Here is a 21,638-nt window from a genome sequence, read left to right on the forward strand (position 1 = left end):
TAAAACTGCTGCAAATAATTGCAGTGGACAAGTCAGGGTACTCACATGTGTCTGTGTCCAGCGGGGCTAGATAAAAATGTGCCGGTCTTTAGCTTTGACTGACAGGTTCCTTTTCATTTAACTTTATTGTTCCATGTGCAATAAACACACAAAAACGGGCTACAATAAAATGGTGGCTGACAGTGATCCACAGAGGCTGCAGATGCCTGCAGATGAGCGGGGGAGACTGGAAAACGGAGACCAGGTAAGTGGGACTCGAGTATAAGCCGAGGGGGGCTTTTTTCAGCACAAAAAATGTGCTGAAAAACTCGGCTTATACACGAGTATATACGGTATACATTGGCTGCAATTAGGTTTAATGAGGATCGTCGACTCAAAACCAAAGGTTATACAACATATGATACTGTGGAATTCATCCACTAAGGACATTGTTATACCATATGCCATATGGTTCATATGTGCAGATTCAACGGAGTATATATTTATATAATCGCATCTTATGACCCATATCGAGTAATATACATATTATATGCAATCCAGATTGCTCTAGATTTGGGAGATAATGATTATTTATTATATGAGATCTACCTGTGATCATTTGTGCTTTTTGGTACATTTATTTGATTTGTTTTAATAAACTGCTAATTTTATCAGCGCTTCCCTTTTTATCATTTAAAGATGGAATAAGATGGATATTTCTTGGGATGGTTTTGAAAATTTTGCTCAACATTTGCCCAATTTACTAACATTTGTCAAAAGTGCAAATGTATAGTACCCCAATTGACCAAATAAGTTATTAGCTATTATCTGTCAAGTTTAAATTAGGCAATAATAGAAAATGTCTGATTTGGTGATGTGGATGTGGTTTAGTGCACATATGCTCCTCTAAGCAACATTATAAAAAAAACATTTATGTCACATTGGAATCCCATCCACTTCTTTAAAATGATCATGGATTCCTGGCTGAGAAGTCCAAGTATTGTAGAGTTTACTTCTGCCAAGTTCCTACCAAAATTGTGTACAAGTGTATCTAGGAGAATTGATGCATAGCTGTTTTGAAAGCCAAGGGTGGTCACACCAAATATTGATTTGATTTAGATTTCTTTCCAGTTCATTCACGTTGCATTTTTGCATTTTTTTTTTTAAATTGATAAAAATAAACTATTCCAATTTATTTTTTTAAAGCATTCTTTGCAGCATTTTCCCTCACCTGCTATATATATATATATATAATAAATGTCTAGTGGCGTGTGTTAGTCTGTCTGTCTGTGTGTGTGTGGAAAAAAAAAACCAAGCTGCAGCACCACCTGCTGGGCAGAGTTATACACTGACCTATATATTTCTTGAAGGAGAAGTGACAGTTGGGGTGGTTGGTGGTTGCCGGGGGTGACAGTGGGGAGTTTTTAACACCTTAAGTAGCTTGATTTGACTAGAATGCATGAGTGTCATGCACGGGTTAACTGACCTACTAAATTCTTAGTGTGTGTGGAAAAAAAACCTCAAAAAGGGCTGAAATTTGGTATACTGACATTATTGAAGAGTTGAGGGGTCAAACTCATTTTCGTGAGGTAATTTTACCTCATGAACACACATGTGTACAGTGGCGGATCCAGGGGGGTGCGATCGGGGCAATCGCCCCCCTCCCCCCCCCTAGCAGGGATTTGCTGGCGATGGCTGCACAGTATGTGCAGGTCCGTTTGGCAGTGACAGTGTGCTGCTGTGTTTTAAACACAATCAGAGCAGCCGGGCAGCACACTGTCCCTGCCTGTCACTGCCGAGCGGACCTGCACATACTGTGCAGCCCCCGGCAGCCTCAGAAGTCAGAAAGGGGGCGGGGCCTAAATCGCCCCGCCCTAACATCCCCCCGGGGAACAGACATTTTCTAGATCCGCCCCTGCATGTGTAGCGGCGTGTGTTAGTGGGTGTGTGTGTCTGTGGAAAAAACTATTTTCTCAGAAAGGGCTCATCCGAATGACCTGAAATTTGGTATACTGACATTATTTGACAAAAAAATGCATGAGTATCATGCACGGGTTAACTTGTGTATATATATATATATATATATATATATATATATATATATATATATATATAGACATATATTTATATATAGACATAGATAGATAGATAGATATCTACTTCTATATTGTCTTCTTTTCTGGAATTTTATAGAAATGAACTAGGAAGGATTGGGAAACTTTAAAAAAAGAAGAGCGAGAAGAAGGGAGATTAAGGAAAGGGGCAGGAAGACTTAAAGAATATAAGGAAGAATCAGTCACAATAAAAAATATTGATGCAAAAAAAAAAAAAGAAAGAATCAGTCAGTGAGACGTGGCCCTAAAAAAGTATCATTTACTAATAGTATAATAAATAAATTGACATCATTAAAGAATTACCTCTTTATTGAGAGTATCGATATGGCTTTGGGAAATTTTGGTCCATGGAAATATAATTAGGAAGTATTTGATGTTCCTGTGTTATAAGTGAACTAAAGTTCCCAAACCTGGTTAAATTTGTCTTCTTTGTTGTGTCTATACTCTATATACTATACTATAGTTTTCATTATTCTGGCTATGAACTAAATCTTATTTTTGACTATATGGATAGGGGATAGGACAGGTTGCTTTCAAAATTGCACCACTAAGCACCTAGCAGCCTGGAGAACATGAAATATTAATTAACTGGGTTTTTTTTTTAGAATGGTCCAAACCAGGAGACCCAGGAGGGCAGTCCAGGGGCTTAGCGGGTTAGTATGTAGTATCTCATTTAGAAGCTTTTCACTGTTCGACTGTTTGCTTTTAAAATAAATACTTTAATACTTGACTTTTTATCTCCTTTACCAATTAAGCTGAAATCCCAATATTAAGTGTAAGAGGTTGCTCTAAGCTTATTACAGCTGGGAGTTCGTTATTGTGGAGAAGACAGTCACAGAAGGGAGAGACACTAAATACAACAACGGCACATATAGACGTTTCAGAAACTAAGGAAAAGCAATAAATCACAGAGGTCCTGGGTTCAAAACCTCAGCAGAACATTACACCGTGACACTTATAGCAGCCTACTTTAGGCAACAATATCCAGATTTGGATCTTTGGTAAGCAGTATTTACTAACAGGTCCATATAACTCTTATAACTCAACAAACAGTTGCCTCCAAAATATTGTGGGTAGTGGAGAATCATTAGCTATCACCAATTAGAAATTGATTACTGAATCTAATTCTTAAAGGTAACCCTTGCCCGGTGTGACCACTAAGTCTTGCTGTAAAAAGTAAAACGGAAGAACACAATCTCTTGGAATACTCAATTTTGGACAATGATATTCCCTAGCAATACGATTGTGCTAAAGCATCTGAACAATTACAACTGTTTAGCACAATATAGAACACTTGTGAGACAGGAGCATTATGGAAGATATGTAGAAAATAAATGATTGTCATAATAGTGATGTATTTCTATCTGTAGATTTTTTTATAGTTAGTGGTGCCTGAGTCAAGAGGTCCCCTTGTGTAACCTTAAATCTAAAAAGTTACCTGCTGCACCGCTGATATACACTGTAAAGTGTACAGGAGTATCTAAATTAAATTAAAAGTATGCAATAAATTCAATATAAATAAGTATTCAGATAAAATCAATTGGTTCATATTCAATAAGGTTGATACAATCTAGAAACTCAGAAATAGGTTGCAGTAAAGAACAGGTTAAATTATGGGGCACCCTGGAGGGTTCACCAAGTTGTTGTGTATTATTGAGGAATTGAATTTTCAGCCATCAAAAAAGTATGATTGTCCTCTGTAATTTATTAGAATAGGCAAATTTCCCCAGTTCATCGATCTATGCTTTACATTTTAAGTTAGGTTTAAAGGACAATAATCTATAAATTGTGTAAACATTCAAATCAGCTTGATATATACTATACTATAGACTATATTGGAACTGCCTTCACATCAGTATAATCCTGTGGAGTGATATTTTGATAAGTAATGTATTTATCAGACATCTTCACTTGTACTCTAGTTCACATATAAGCGAGCATCCTAATAGATGGCTTAGTGAAAGTTGGTTGTGCAGCACTTTTCTTTTACGTTCAACCAGTAATTTAGAAGTGTGTTTTTTAAAGTAATTGTTCAATTTCATTCTTCTTTGAAATAGATGTATCTCTATGTCTCATAGGCCAAATTACAAAAAAAATATTTTAGAAAGTGTGCTCAGTTCATCTTTACTTAAAACATAAGAACATAAGTGATAAGTGTTCTGTCTACAACTCTGTCTGCACTCCTGCTCCATCTACACTCCTGCTCGGTCTACAATCCTGCTCCGTCTGCACTCCTGCTCCGTCTGCACTCCTGCTCCGTCTGCACTCCTGCTCCGTCTGCACTCCTGCTCCGTCTGCACTCCTGCTCCGTCTGCACTCCTGCTCCGTCTGCACTCCTGCTCTGTCTACACTCATGCTCTCTGGTGAGGACGTCGCTGCTTAGTAGAAGCTTTGACATTGGGTCCCCGGTTAAACAAAGCAGTAGATGCAGAGGACAGTGGTGACAATGAAGTAGTAGGATTAGTGTTTACCTATATTGTTACTGGATGTGTCAACCATGTTCAGACTAGGCTTAAATATTTTTCAGTGTAAACATTTCACTGGTACCATTCTGACGTGTTTTTCTAAATGACTTACCATTTAGAAACACGTTTATTTGCAATCTTGTAACACTCAATACCTCTTTCAATTATCTACTTAGTCAAGTCAAATGAATACTTGCTGACAGTTAAACACCAATGGCGGGTTATTAGCTGTAATAATAGGGATACTGGTACAGCAAGAACCCCTAGAGAACGTAAACAAATGATATATTTAATGGGAACTCTGTGCAATAATAAATCGGTTTCAATTTTTTCTGCATTACTAAAGTAAGATAAACGACCTTACAATTCAGTGTTAGTAGATTCTCTACAGTTGGTTCTAAAAACAAAACAACCTAAAGCTTTACTCCTATCTGCAGCTAGCTACAAGTGTGTAAATAACTGATTCAATACTAGTTGAATTAAAAAAGGTGGATAGCTAGATAGGGAAATAGAAAGATATCAAAGCTACTATATATAACAACAGTATATATATATATATATATATATATATATATATATATATACTTTAACAAGTCTTGCGTACTTGGAATTTAAGTGAAGGCACAGCTAAGAACCTATTGTATTTAATTCACATGAGACCAGACATATAAGTAGGTTTCATGTATTACCTTTTCTCACTAAATAAAGATTAAATCATGCCACCATACATTTGCTAAAAAACAAAGACTTGCTAACATGTACATGTACTCTTTCACTATGCACAATTTACAGGAGCTGGCTAGGCTGGGGGGCATCTGCTCCCCCGGACCGGTCCCATAGTGGGCTACCTTGGACCACATCACTGGGTCACCTGCATTTGTTCTTCTTTAAAATGTTCCCAATAGACTGCTGAGCTGAGTCTCGCCCTGGGCTAAAATTTGCCAGCCCTCCCCTGACTAAGTACTTTTTCATCTGTAAGGTTTAATCCCATAGATCTGTTGTGTGCTTAATTTAATGGAACATATTATATGGCTGGCAAGCAATTTGTCTAATATGAACAGGTATACAGCAGCGGAGTAAGACGCCAAGTAAGCAGAGTAAGCAGTGCAATGGGGATACAATTGCAACTCTTCCAACCATGACCGGTAATTAGACACACCATCAGAAGTGAGCAATGAAGAAGGCACTTTCAATGTGTAAGCACTATAGTGTTTATGGACCCAAGGCATTCTGGTAAAACCCCCGCAGTTAGGTGAAGTACGATTAGTAAACGGTGGCAAACAGCACTGTACAGCTTACTTGGCTATTCTCCCGGAACATCCTGGAGACTCCAGAATTTCAGGAATCCTCCAGAACCCCCGGGAGAGTAGACTACCGCCCTGTATCCGTCCTTTCCTTTTCTAAATCAGAAGTAGCCATGATAACATGATTCCCTGTGCCATGGCCCATCCCCCATATCATTATAATCTTGGCCTTGGGGAGGGGGGGGGGGCAAGCTGAATCCGGCCCTGTTGGCCCATACAGCGTACTTACCTATTTCTCTTAATTTTGGTGCTGTGTTCATCACTAACATCCTCTGGGATAAGTCCATCTTTTTTGCTAGCTGCTAGAGACAAAGGGGAAAAAAATCTGTTTTAAACCAGAGTGTACTCAATGTTTAACTATACACCCACACATCCATTATGACAACTTTATGTTCATTTCTGGAAGCCAAATGACTCCATCCCAAAAGAGAACACTAATTCCCATCTCCACACACAAAATACCTAATGAACTAATATTTAGCTTTTAGGAGTGTGATGCTTCAGTTTATTGTGAAATATTGGATTAGACCCATGGTCTGAAATTGATTCAGGCAGCTGGCAGAGAATTTCCTTTTCGATCAGATCTGTGGCTACACTGTAAATGTTTTTGGCTGCTTCTAAGTGTTTTTATTTCTCATCAGATAAGTTACTTAATGGGAAACTAGCAATTTAAATATATTGAATCACAAATTATTTGCACAAAACTTGTATATTGTGATACATATTGAGCAGACCATTTGTTTCACTAAAATGTGCTCTAATGGTGCTAATTTATAAAGAATCTGAATGCTTCCTTAAACCATTTATTTTAATTGGTTACATTGTCCAGACCTGATACCTAGCCCTCTTCACCGGCCTGCTATACAATTGGAAAGCTTGCATGACACTCACATGCAAAATGACAGTTTTTGATAACCAGGTGAGGCGGCACTCAAGGAGTTAAGACAAATTGTAGTTTGTATCTTAACTCCTTGAGTGCCGCTTCACCTGGAATCTATTTATTGTACTATCCATACAAGTGAAGTACCGATGAAGGCAACAGGGTAATGTACATATGCTATTTATGAGTGCCAAGCGCCTGGATACCATATATATATATATATATATATATATATATATATATATATATAATTACATGCACACTGTTCTTTCCTACAACATAAATTCCAAAATATCTTTTGTTCTTTTAAAGACTATGGTACGTTTCTCCTTTCTAACTCCATCATGTATTTTCACTAAAAGCCTTTGTGTGCACAGTATATGTGTTATTCATCGGGTTCAATTATCCCTACTTATATGATGTGCCTGCTCTGCTCAGGGCTTTACAAGCCCATCAAAGAGAGCTGTGTCCTCTTAATAACCATTATCATCTCATTACAAACCTACAAGAACATTGCTGTGGTACCATTTGCAGTTATGGACATTTTTTTTTTACTGAGGTTGCCTCTATAACACATAATACGCAGAACAGAAAACCCTTGCAAGCACTAATGAGTCATCATAAGGATGAAACTGTCTGTAAGAGGTATTTTTTTTTGCTAGCACTGGTTCGTGTAATGCTCTCAATATCGGGCAAATAATTGTCCTTTCCCAGAGATCTGTTCTCCAAAAGTGCCTCATTTACACATGGGTAGAAAGAAATTAAGACACAACATCTACAGATACCCCTCAACCTATTTAATTTGAAAGATGAATTTGACTGTGTTTCTCTTAATTTCTTACATGCATATTGAATGAAATAGAATGAAATAATCACAGCGCTTAGTTACTTGCGGGAGATTCCAATTTGCGTTTATGAGGGGGGTCCTCGATAATTCTATTTATATCCACGCGATTCTTTAAGTCTATTGGCTTGTCCCACACTGACAGTTGGATTGTAGGGTTGAAGAAAAATACCTTGTCGTCTCCAGTCCATACTACACACCTAGCAAACAAAAATAATAAATCAATATTGTCATTTAACAATTTATACAAAAAGGCCAAATAGAGTCATCAATAAAGTACAGGATAGACAGTGTGATATAAGAAATTGTTATAACATTATTAAATGTAAAGTGTACAAAAAATGCTGTCTTATTTCCAATAGCGGTTATAGTCATTTCAGCGACTACCACAAGACATACCCCGACATGATGAGCACGAGTGTTAATTCCGACTGTAAGACTGAGAGACGTGAAACAATTGCTACCAGTGAAGATCCCAGCAGGGGAAAATTACATCACTATCATTTGTGCTGTTAAGGTGGTAATGCAAAGACATTGTACAGCCGGCGCCTCTTTGCATCACCACCTTAACAGCACGAATGATAGTGTCGCCCTTCAAAGTGACGTAATTTACCCCTGCCAAGATCTTCATTGGTCGCAATTGTTTCACGTCTCTCAGTCTCAAAGCCGGATGAACACTTTGGGCTAGATTTACTAAGCTGCGGGTTTGAAAACGTGGGGATGTTGCCTATAGCAACCAATCAGATTTTAGCTTTCATTTATTTAGTACCTTCTACAAAATGACAGCTAGAATCTGATTGGTTGCTATAGGCAACAGCTCCACTTTTTCAAACCCGCAGCTTAGTAAATCTAGCCCTTTGTCTGTAATGACAGCATCGCGCTCATCATGTTGGGGTATGTCTTGTCTGCGTTTTGGTAGTCGCAATTAAGTACCCCACCCTTCCAATACACGTGTAACATTACAGTAAATACTTGGTACATAAGTGCCTAATTATGTCATCACTATTTTCAGTGCTTACTGATGTCATTACTGCAGCACTCAAAAAGATAATTTGTGGATTATAAGGAATAACATACCCTACTACAGATTATAGGAATTTTTAAAGTCATCAAAGTGAGTTTCCCTATATACAAAAATGTTACAGTAAAAAAAGTTAAATTTACCATATGTTTCAGAATATCATGGGACTGCAATAGATACACCTTTCTTATCAAGTCAAATATAGACAAAGGGAGGGATTCAAAGCACTGACTCAAGTGAGAACTGCCTTCTGATTGGATGACCGCACCACTCGTCCAATCAGGTGTCGGGTGTCATTGGAGTCAGTGCAGCAGAAATATTGAATACAAAGGGGTACTGTGGACAGATACATTGAAAAAAAAGTGGGGTGAAGCCAATGGTTAAAATCCTCATCAATGTACTAATCTGGGATTAAAGGGGTTGCCTAGAATGCACAAAATGTTGAAAAACCCTTTAAGACTGAGAATATAAAAAGGCTAAATATACTGTTTAAAATGATATTTCAGTTAAACAAGCAACAAAACAAATCTATGTTTAGATGTATGAGTTGAAGGTAGATTACATTTATATTTCATTGTAAATCAGAGAAGCAGTAATTGTTCCACCTGCAACAGAGATGCTCAAACAGCCTCCAGAATGAGCACCTGATGGAGTAAATATATGTTTATGTGCCAGTAAACAGCTGGCCATGCGAGTTGTGTTATTAAACGGAACAGAAAGCAATTAAGATGCATTGTAAATTTATGCAGACTCCATTTAGCACCAATAATGCCATCCTGCATGAGTGCCCCAACACTGTATGCCTTCAACACAACATATTTGTAAGATTTTCAAGTGTAATTTGATAGGGATCGGTGGAAGAAAATAATTCCTTGGATGTTTTTGGATCAACGTTTTTGCTAATGAAGCATTGGTTCCTATGTGATCATAACATGAATTGTTCTTTACAAGCCAAAAATAGAACAACTAGCTAGAGAGAGATTCCGCCTCACAGAGCAGGTTTTATTTTGTGTTTGGCAATTTACAATTTAAGGACCCTCATTTAATTTCTCCTATCAATCTTAGATGTCTTTTTGCTTTGCGACAGTAATCATGACTATGTAAATCATCTATGGATTTACATAGTCATTGTGGATTTTTTTTTTGATGGTGAAGCGGTAGCGTATGGTAAATTTAAAGCCTGCAAGATGAGTGTATTGGGGTAGCCCACAAAAGACTGTGCTGGAGCAGGGATAATGTGTTTATTTTTAATCGTGTGCAGGGCAATGGGGAGGAGCAAGTCCATAGCTTCGTCTGACAGTTGTTGTCAGCACTTATCGTTAACACTGCATATCGATGTGTATCCAGCAAAATGAAACATGAGGTATTGGTTCATATTTTGATCAAAACATTTAAGTCTGCATCCCAGCATCAAGGGCAACTCATTATATGCAGGTCCTACACTGACCTATATGCTTCAAACGCCATTGAAATGCAGTTAAAATCAGATGCACTCACTTCCCAATTATAGGGGCTTACATCTAACTGAGCAGGGCTTCTTCCCTCTTGTCTGCACACCTGTTCTTCTGCTCTGCCTCTACTGCATTAGCCTGCCTGGAGTTTCTGAAGCATTAGTATTTTTGTTTATTGTTCTGTACTGTCTCACCCTGTATAGTCTACTGTTTGCTCTGTGTACGGCGCTGCGGAAATCTTGTGGCGCCTAACAAATAAACGATAATAATAATAATAACTTAAATGTTTTGACCAATATATGAACTAATACCTCATGTTTTCATATTGCTAGATACACACAGATATGCAGTGTTAAGTGCTGACAATAACTGTCTTTTTTGGTTTGTATACCTAGCCATCATCATCATCATCAGCTATTTATATAGCGCTACTAATTCCGCAGTGTTGTACAGAGAACTCACTCACATCAGTTTCTGCCTCATAGGAGTTTACAGTCTAAATTTCCTAACATACACACAAAGAGACAGAGAGACAGAGTCTAGGGTCAATTTGATAGCAGCCAATTAACCTACCAGTATGATTTTTTGGAATGTGGGAGGAAACCGGAGCACCCGTAGGAAACCCACGCAAACACAGGGGGAACATACAAACTCCACACAGATAAGGCCATGGTCGGGAATCAAACTCATGACCACAGTGCTGTGAGGCAGAAGTGCTAACCACTGAGCCACTGTGCTGCCCATATATGGGAATTTATATTGCCATACAGCTGGTACCATTTATAATATGGGATATACCGAGCGCAGGCTTATTTCTTATCAGTGAGGTCAGAAGCAAAGACTTTTAATAGGGTTACATCTTATACAGCAAATGTAGTGGTACATGCTGTTAAATTGATATATTGGATAATGTACCTATTGTGACTGATTGCCGCAATGGGAGGGGCTGGGGCACGGAAACATGAAGTGGGTATGCTGGGTAATGTCTCGCTGAGGTAAATTCAATGAAAGACAGCAAGGAATAAATCAGGTCAGTAGTAAATAATGCTTAAACTTATTCTATAAATAAGCATGCCAGTCAATCTCTTGTATGGATGAGGTATGCACCAACATAGCCACTGTAGTGAACAATATCCTTGTTGTCTAAAAATTCACACCTCTCATGTGTCATAAAGCAATTAATATGTAATTCAAGCATTCTATAGTATTATCTCTGAATCCTTAGATCAGTGTTAGGCAATGTGATAGACCTGAGGTGCCACATGGGCGGCCCTTTTAACCTTCAAGATATACAAAGTGTCGAAACTACCATTGGTGCAACAGCTGCAGTGCCTGGGGCCCACTGCTTGGCAGATGCATAGGGTCAGGAGCCCTGGTTCCCTCCTCTCCGCCTCCCTGCACTGGGGCCCCCAGCTCGTTAGTTTCTATTAAAGTTATTTTATCGTTTACCAATAATCATTGTCGATGCGGTTTGTGTGGTTCCAACTCACAAGCGATTTATTAACAAAAGCAAAAGAATAACAATTAAATAAATAAGTACAGCCGATACATACGCTGTGCCCTACTGCGCACTGCTGGATCCAGCTTACAGTCTTTCAATCCTGAAGTCTGTGGTCAAAGAGACTGCAAGCTGATTCCAGCACTGCAATATAAATACATTTGGTGTTACTGTAAATACAATACAGATGACTTGGCATGTTTTCATAGGTTCAGGATCCAAGACAGTCCAGTATAGTGTAGTTCATAGGTCAGTTCAATCAAGCTCTCCAATCAGATGCATACCAATCTTCCCGCCGAGAGCTAGTTCAAACTGGCCTATTTACATTAAACACTCAATACCATTCTGATCACTAATTCCCTGTATTCCATAACTAGCATACACGAAGTGCGATCTCATATCTGATGGAACTGCTAAGGATAAATAGGGGATTAGAATGGCACCATACAGCAGAAAGGAAAGCTTGGCCCTGGGGCCACTTGTGGTCCACTCGTGTTTTTACCAAATGGCAAGTAGCTCTCTTTTACAATACAACCATTTATGAAAGAGAACATTCCTACAAATATATGAGAACAAAGCACCACTGATTATGAGGTCTTCAATTTTTTAACATCATTCTCCAGAATTTTATCATAGATTTTTGAGATGTTATAGTAATCCAGTTTTAGATAATACTATTAGCCATGCCAGGAACCATTAATCACCTTTTATCACCTTCAAAAAAAAAAGTTAAGAGCAAATATAATCTGTTTATTCTTAATTACAGGTTCTTCCATTAACAGAGGCGTAACCGTGTCAGGTAGCTGACAAATTTCACAAGCACATTTTGTACTTTCTAAACTGTGGATAACTTCATTTTATAACTTTTTCCAGGTTATCTAATATTAGAGACGTTATAGTAAGAAACAATTTCCATTCACAATAAGCATCAAACTGTAGGACAAGGTTACACAGAAATGACAGTGTCAAGTGTGATAATTGCAAAATGTCAAAGTCAATGCGTAAATTGGAAAAAAGCCCAAGAGTTATTCCACTGTATTTTGAATGCTTTGTTCACCCCATTATGACACACTACTGTTGTAGCTAATCTTTGGGACCATGAATCCTTATGAAAAAAAGATGTTTTAGTTTTGAAAAAAAAAAGAGAGAATGGATTGACCAAAATATTCTATATGATAAATTCTTGACTCAGTACAAAAATGTAAAGATTTTATTTTTCCCTTTTTAATATATAAAGTCTTCTTTTGATAACCATGAGACAGTTATTAGCAAAAGGAGACCCCAATGGTTCTTCGTGTTAGCTATCAATAATAAATTCAATGTATACTGGATCTAATAGTAATAGTATTAACTAGGGTTGAGCCAAACTCTAAGGAATCCGTTGAACATTTTTAAATTTGGTTGCAAAATCAGAAACTTGAAATGTGCCAAAACATTTTGTTTACCTTTTTAACTTAAAAGTGGAAACATTCTGTTAGTCCCTAATGAATTTATTTATTTTATTTTGTGCTGACCACACATATTAAAATATATGTCCGGTTTACATAAATTGGACAGATTTGGTTGCTTGGAAGCCAGCTGGATCCACATTTGTGCAATTAGCCAATGGCCACACCCAATGCAATTACAGTCATCGGCTGAACATAGTTTCAAACAAAAACAAATAGACCTTCATTTTTATAAAGTGGCTCTTGCAGAACTACAGCTACAGTAATTTATTCAAAGTCAGCTTAAGCCTAATGAGTACAAAGATCTCTTGAATGGTTACCTTGAAAAATGAATGACTAATCCAAAGAAAAATATGTGCAAGTACTAAAATACTCAACTGTATTTATTAATGCAAATGCATCAATACAGGTTAACCTTTCTCAACTGACAAACGGAGCTATTGTGACTTTCAAGGAAACCTGTGCTATTTGCCTTCCTAAACGTCATGTCAGCAATTTAGATTTATGAAGTTCAGCATCATCATCATCATCTATTTGTATTGTACCACATATTCTGTAGCACCTGACATAACTTGAAATAAATGTTATACATGAAAACAGTGAGCATAATAACAGGTATGGGGGTACAGTTGAACAGATTATTATTATTATTATTATTATCGTTTATTTGTTAGGCGCCACAAGATTTCCGCAGTGCCGTATACAGTACAAACAGTAAACTATACAGCGTGAAACAGTACTGAACAATAAACACGAAGTACCAATACTTCAGAAACTCTGGACAGTCAAATGCAGTAAAGACGGAGCAGAAAAACAGGTATGGAGACAGGAGGGAAGAGGGCTCTGCTTATACAAACTTACATCCTAAGGCAGGAAAAACAAAATCAGGCACAAAAGGGAGCCAGTGAAGCAAGGGGGAGAGAAAATAGGGGCCAGGGGAGAGAGGAGATAGGGGAGAACGAATGGAGGAGATGAGGGGTTAAGTGGATGGTTGGTAGGCTTTGAGGAACAGGTGAGTTTAAAGTGCCCGTTTGAAGGAGCACAGATTGGGTGAAAGAAGGATGGAGTGAGGGAGGTTATTCCAGTGAAGGGGGGCAGCACGGAAGAAGTCTTGGATTGTGGATTGGGAAGAGGTGATCAGAGTGGAAGAAAAGCGACGGTCATTGGCCGAACGCAGATATAGGGGGCAGTAGACTGGGAGAGAGCTGTAAGTGGTGGTAAGGAGTTTGAAAAGGATTCTGTAGGGGAAGGGGAGCCAGTGTAAGGAAAGGCAGAGAGGGGAGGCAGAGGAGGAGCGGCGCGAGAAAAAGATGAGTCTTGCAGCTGCATTGAGTACAGAGTGGAGGGGGGCGGGATGGGACAGGGGAAGGCCAGTGAGGAGGAGGTTGCAGTAGTCAAGGCAGGAGATGATGAGAGCATGGATGATAGTTTTGGTGGCATCCTGAGAGAGGAAGGGTCGGATGCGATGTTGCGCAGTTGGAAGCGACAGGCTTGTGCAAGGGATTGAACGTGGGGGGCAACAGAGAGAGAGGAGTCGAGGGTGACACCCAGGCAGCGGAGTTGTGTTATTAACAACGCAGAGAGGTCATCGTGGGAGGGGAGTCTGGAGGGGGGAAAGACAATGAGTTCAGTTTTGGAGATGTTAATTTTGAGAAAGCGCGAGGACATCCAGGAGGAGATGGCAGAGAGGCAGTCAGATAAATGAGAGAGGAGGGTGGAAGAGAGATCAGGAGAAGAGATGTAGAGTTGAATGTCGTCAACATAAAGGTGATACTGAAGACCGAAGGAGAAGATGAAAGCTCTAAGGGAGGAAGTATAGAGTGAAAAGAGTAGGGATAACGAATGCATGGGTGCAACGAACATAACAAATATCAGGCATGCTGGAAAATTCAGCATCAGACATGGATACAATTGAGCAGAATATTAAGTGCATGGATGCAATTAACAGAACAAATCTAAGGAATACAGGAAAATTCAGCATCAGACATGACAAGGGACATCCAAGGTAGTCAGATGGTGAAAAAACATGAGACATGAGGTAGAAAAGGCCCTACATGTGAGAACTTACATTCTAGAGGTGTGTTCCCTGCCGCCACTTACACAGTCACGTGAATGGTCAGGTCCAGCATATCATTCTCATAAAACACTCTGTGCTGCTGTGAATATACATCTGACTGATTGGCTACAGTTTATTCTATCCCTGTGCACTTTAAAAAAAATGGGGATACGTGGATAAACATGAAATAAAGATTGATTAAAAAACGTGTTTAGGCGCTTGTCAAACACACTTTAATTATGTTGTTTGGTTCATTTCCTGTTCAAATGAACAAAGTCTTTACCTGTTGGGAAAACAACACTGCTAAGCAGCTATCCAAGCAGAACATATCTCAGTGGTGACCGCAGTTCTCATTGGCAGGGCTAACTTTTGCAAAATAAGTAACTTCGTAAAATCAGGTAGTTTGCTTATGATTCTTTTCAGAGAAACATTTATTATCCCAGCTACACGGCACATTTTTATGATGTCTCTGTAGGGCCATTTTTCACTCAAACATAAATTTAGCTACAAAATTTGCAGGCATATTAAATTTAAATGCAAATCCAACTTCAGTATCAGAAGTGTCATAAAATTGCTTGAGTAGTTTCCAAGTTAACAAAAAATATACACTTGGTTTAAACAATTGTTGCTACCGATAAGTATATTTGCTGATGGGTTTATAGAAAAAGTGCTGGAGCAAAAATCTGTGAAATGTGGCACTCTGAAAAGACTGTGACATTCAGCATAATGTTATACGTTTCCACTTCACACTTTACAGGTCAATAAAATAGCCTCTAATTCAGGTCTCATAAACTTATGTTATCATCATCATCATCACCATTTATTTATATAGCGCCACTAATTCTGCAGAGCTGTACAGAGAACTCACTCACATCAGTCCCTGCCCCATTGGGGCTTACAGTCTAAATTCCCTAACACACACACACACACACACACACACACACACACAGACACAGACTAGGGTCAATTTGTTAGCAGCCAATTAACCTACTAGTATGTTTTTGGAGTGTGGAAGGAAATCGGAGCACCCAGAGGAAACCCACACAAACACGGGGAGAACATACAAACTCCACACAGATAAGGCCATGGTCGGGAATTGAACTCATGACCCCAGTGCTGTGAGGCAGAAGTGCTAACCACTAGGCCACCATGCTGCCCATCAATAAATATCAGTGTTTGGCATAAAGCTAACTATTTTGCAAAAACTTTAGTAATGTTCCAAATTGTTTTATCAACTGTGGCTAAAAGTATTGTACATTCTATTTTTATTTAAATGTTGTATGAAGGGGATTGTTGTCTAGGGGCTCTAGGGGGAATCACAAATGTCGGAACTGCCGTCTGGCTATACCTTTGAAATGCTCTGATTCCTGCACCTTTCTCACTCCCCTGCCTACATAAACTAGAACTACCCTCTCACCCACAACTCCCTCGGTTGCCCTTTATTTCACCTACCTACTCCTCCTGGTTGCTGGCGACACCTCCCCAACTAGAGGCCCCACAATATCCACACTGTCTTCTCACATTTCTCCTTCCACCCATAGTTTCTCACCCAACATGTATCTCCAATTGTTCCAACATCATTCTCTTCGCTCCACTTTATTTCCTCCCCTTTTTCAGTGCACTCTGGAATAATTGGTCTATTCAATAAACTCACATTTATCCATGATCTATTTCTTCTCTAGTTCCTCTTTCTACTTAAAAAGTGGTTCATCCTCTATGACACTGTTTCCACTGTAGCCGTCTCTTATTGGTGTCTTTCCTTCACAACACTCCTTGACCTGGTTACCATCAGGGTGGTGCAGTATGCTTCATACTGTCCCCTGGTTGTCTAGTCATTCCCCCCTGAACCTTCCGTCTTCTCCATTAAAGTCCATACATAAGTCTCTTCTCTCCAGTCCACCTATTGTAATGCACATGCCCCCAGACTCCAATTCCTTGCCAACTTTTCCACGTGCATTTTCATTTGATTCCCGCTCTTATTGGCAGGGCCAAATGAGAAAATCTTGCTGCTTTGCTGACTTCTTCCACTTGTTAGAAAACATTTCCAATAGTTGCAAAATGATTTTTAACAAGAAGCTTTTTCCTAATAAAAATAATGTAAGAGGGGTAATTGGATAGATTGATATGAGCACTATCACTAATTTAGCCAATATTTACTCATAGGGCCTGTTCGGACATAAGTCCCTATGCGTGCCGTATCTTGCTTTTGAAATAGCTCTGCCTGTGTTTAGAAATTGACCTTAAACCAATGAACATTGCATGTTATTTATGTATGAATGCAAATGTCACTTACATCTGCCTAAGACTTGAAGGGCAGAACGGAGAGGGGAGGGGAGGGACTGATGAAGGTTGACAATGTACAAAAGGGTGTGCTAATGTAGATGTGGCCGTTTCAAGCCCTGTGTTTCTCTACAGTACGTTTTATTTAGCTGTATGATTTGGACCAGCTGCAGGACAGGTGTAACAGCCAACTGATAGTGATGACTGTCACGGCAGTCTTTGGTAAAAACTACATGTATGCGTGCCACTAAAAAAAATGTGTATGCAAGGAAGATTGACACATTGTATGTACAGTATGCATTAAAAGCATCTTGCTTTTTTTATTTAATGTAAAAAACTAAATTTAAAACAAATATATATTTAAAAATATATATTTTAATTAATGATTACACTGTTAAGAATTGTTCATTTATTTTATAATTACAATTTTTTATGTGTTCTGGTGTGACCTTTTATTGAACAGGCTCTTGTGCGTATACTGCAGTCAGTTCTGTTTGTGTACATACGGTAAGTGAAGTTTAGCCAGAACGTACTTACACCCAAATTCATATGGAAACTTATATTGATATCTGATTGGATTGGATGGTTGGAACTACGTTCAAGTTCTGTGCTTTTATTTAAAACGCAAGTTGCATGCTGGTTGGGTCCAAACGTGAATCCGGCCCATAATGTCTAGGGCAACATAAACTAAATATGGCCTAGACCACTAATGGGTAGAATGAGAAACAGGAACATATGTGGTTGGAGATTTTCTGGGTGAACCCAACCTTTAAATAAACATAGCTACATATAAAACAAATGAAGTAGTGTTCCAGGTCAGTGGAGTAAATCTGGGGGTATATTTACTAAACTGTGGGTTTGAAAAAGTTGAGATGTTGCCTATAGCAACCAATCAGATTCTAGTTATCATTTGTTTAGTACATTCTTCAAAATGACAGCTTGGAGCTAGAGGCAACATCTCCACTTTTTCAAAACCGCAGTTTAGTAAATATACCCCCTGAATTGTTCTGATCTAGTAGTAGAGTGGGTGGAACCAGGACAATGAGGCTATCCTGTCCTCAATACAAATTTAGCTTCCAATTAGAATATAAACTAAAGTTCTAAACCTTAACATATATCCATTATCTTCACACAGTGACTCATTTTGTGGGCTGAGCCAGTATGCATTAGATTGCTGCCTATCAATTAGCTAGAAATTAGTGCATCTCATAGGCACAGAAGTTCTCACTGATGTTATTGTTTCTTAGTCACTAATTGACTGCATTCTAAAAATGTCTGCCTCTACTATATGTAGGCAATGGATGGAATTCAGTGGACGGCAGGGGTATTTAACATTAAAATATGCACAAATATAACCAATGAGGGATTAAAATAATTATTTTGGGGTTAAGACCTTACCATGGTGACCCAGGAACTGGCGTTGATGCCACCGGTTTGTTGCCTTTAGCAGTACAGTCCTCTTCACTTGGTATCTTCATATCATGGTCATTGAATCCGATATATGAAAAAGTTAAATGAAGAACACAGACCAACATGTCAAGCCTATTACACAATTCAAAATCTTATTAATGTTTCATCCTTAATGTAACTTAGTAAGAGCTTATCATATTAAAAATAAATGTTTCAATTACAGTTATTATGTATAATATCATGACTTTTTTTTTTTATCTTAATACAAAATCATTTTTGCGATTAGTGTTTTCCAGACAATTAAATTAGATACAATATAAAGTCATTTCACATTATCTTTTGGAATAGACATAATCATAACTCTGTTGCTAGACATATTTAATGAGAATGGAATAAAAAAACACAAGTTAAATAGTTTTCTCTGCTTGACATATAAACATAAGTATTTTTAGCACTTTAAGTTAGGAAAAGACAAACCTTATCATCTGCCTTGGCGGGTTTATTTTTCCTCTCTGAATGCAAAATGAAAGCAGTCGAGCAAGTTGCCCCATTTGTTTCCTTGCTTTTTTCTGTAAAACATAAAAACAGTTTTCCTGAAACCCCCGCAGAGAAAGTATCATGCTGCGTGTTGTTACCATACGCATATGTTTTACATATTTGATTTTTATTTTTTTATTTTTATTTTTTATGTAACATTTTATTGTTTTTATGCATGTTGTTATACAGAGGTAGTTAGCCTAATTGATGTTGATTAGGATGGCCTTTAAATACCCACTTTCCTATTCACTAGCTAGAAGTGTTCTAAAATACCTGTTGAAGGAGGAGAAGTTTCCTGAATTAGGTAGTAAAGGGGAAGCTGTGCAGGGTAACCCATCCACTTGTGAGATAGTGGGGCAGCACAGTGGCTAAGTGGTTAGCACTTCTGCCTTACAGCACTGGGGTCATGAGTTCAATTCCCGACCATCTGTGAGGAGTTTGTATGTTCTCCCCATGTTTGCGTGGGTTTCCTCCGGGTGCTCCGGTTTCCTCCCACACTCCAAAAACATACTGGTAGGTTAATTGGATGCTATCAAATTGACCCTAGTCTGTGTGTGTGTGTCTTTGTGTGTGTTAGGGAATTTAGACTGTAAGCCCCAATGGGGCAGGGACTGATGTGAGTGAGTTCTCTGTACAGCGCTGCGGAATTAGTGGCGCTATATAAATAAATGGTAATAATAATAATAATATAAATGCCCACAACTTGCTCTGAATGTAAGTGCAGTTTGTATCTTTTCTTAATTATTAAAAGTTTCTCTCGTTTTGGAAGCCCTCTGTCTTCCCCATCTACCCTACCCCATTACTACCTATTATCACCACCATTCAAAACATACATTAGATGTATGAAGTGTGTTTCATACAGAGACACATTTCACATCAATAACATGTACCCAGTATCACTTACAAAACCATTGTCTTGTTACAGATTTCTTCTTGTCACAGCACCTACAGTAATAACAGGAATAACACATTGGTCTACCAGAAAATATAACCTGTACAGTGAATGAAATGCTTTCAAGTGGAACACTGAATTAAGATCCCACATTACAGGCTGCTAATCATTGCACTGCAACAATTACAGATCAAAACGACTCAAACTTTAACCTCTTTTGTATATGGAAAAGAACTGGGTCTGTAATTGGTCTCAGTAGTTATTTGGTACTTTCCCTTTTTTTCTTTGAACATTATAGTTCCATGAAGTGATAATGACATTTTATAAAAAGACAGGCAAACATCCATTTAGTTCATTTAATAATAATCCAGCAGGTCACCCTTTAATGCTAAGTGGCACTCAGAGTGATTGACGTGTACATATGGACTGTGCCATAGTAGATTTTGTAGAGTTTAGAATAATTGAAAGCTTGTGTCAGCTTAATGGAAAGGGAGGTTATGGGAAAGGTTCTTTTGGAAGGAAGAAGAAATAATAAAAGCGGTGTACTGAACAGTAACAAAACCTGTGCCAGTCAGGGCCCCATGCCACATAAGTTTTCATTCCAAATCACCCACTGATAATTGTTTAATATAAACTTTCCACTTTATATTTCATTAGAATAGACATCATATCCCTCACTACAAGTGTATTAATATTTTCAGCATGCCTAATATTGCAAATTGAAAAAGAACTCCCCCATTTCATTGGAATATACAACAAGCACCTCATCAAACCTTTTATCAAGGTCTCACTTGTACCAATGAGCTTGAATAGAGAGGGTCTGGGGCCACTTTCTGCCATGGACCTTGCCTAAAATACTCCTTTTAGTAAACCTCAACTGCATTTAATCAGAATGGCGTAATGGAATCCTCTCAACATGTGGCCCTGATGATATTTTATCCAAATCCTCCATTCCTACCTCCTAGGTGAAGTGCAGGGATCCTCCCTCGGAACCTCCAGCAGCTGCATGATAATCACAGTGATGCTGCCTCCACTAAGTTCTCTCTAAGCTACCAAGCCTGGAGAATATGTGAGTGACTCTGGCTCTGTGTGTGACTATTGGGCAGAAGTAACTATTGGGCAAATAGCAGGCATATTGGTGTAAGGCTCCCTGTGATTTTATTAGAGAAGGAGAAAGGAGGGTTTGGACAAAACTGTAATAGAAAATGGAGTCCTCTTTGTATTACTACTATTAACGCTTATTTAGAAGTCACAATACAAAGGATGGCATTTTGCAGTCTTTACATCATCTAATATATGAACATTACAGAGGTCTGATAATGTTTGTTGATGGTTTTACTGAAACAGGGAGTTGAGCAAGTAGCAGAAAATGGGCTGGTCTAGCACAAAGCCGGGATTAACACAAAGACATCATTTATCCTTTATGATATCATTATGATGTAGTTTGTCATTTGCCATT

At 38.4% G+C, this 21,638-nt stretch overlaps 1 protein-coding gene across 2 annotated transcripts in view; it reads right to left on the minus strand.

The window, feature by feature from the left end:
- Positions 1–21,638, minus strand: part of TCERG1L (transcription elongation regulator 1 like) — a 171,527-nt gene that overhangs the window by 28,375 nt on the left and 121,514 nt on the right. The window contains exons 7-10 of one of the 2 annotated variants that reach the window (XM_075216030.1): positions 19,228–19,319; positions 18,739–18,812; positions 7,632–7,786; positions 6,092–6,161 (exon numbers count right to left, since the gene is read on the minus strand). In XM_075216030.1, coding sequence (XP_075072131.1) covers positions 6,092–6,161; positions 7,632–7,786; positions 18,739–18,812; positions 19,228–19,319 — 391 coding nt within the window. Of the gene's footprint in view, positions 1–6,091; positions 6,165–7,631; positions 7,787–18,738; positions 18,813–19,227; positions 19,320–21,638 lie in introns of both variants that reach the window. The other variant, XM_075216029.1, reaches the window with a different exon arrangement.

The sequence above is a fragment of the Mixophyes fleayi genome, chromosome 6 (assembly GCF_038048845.1).
Source record: "Mixophyes fleayi isolate aMixFle1 chromosome 6, aMixFle1.hap1, whole genome shotgun sequence".
NCBI lineage: Eukaryota > Metazoa > Chordata > Amphibia > Anura > Limnodynastidae > Mixophyes > Mixophyes fleayi.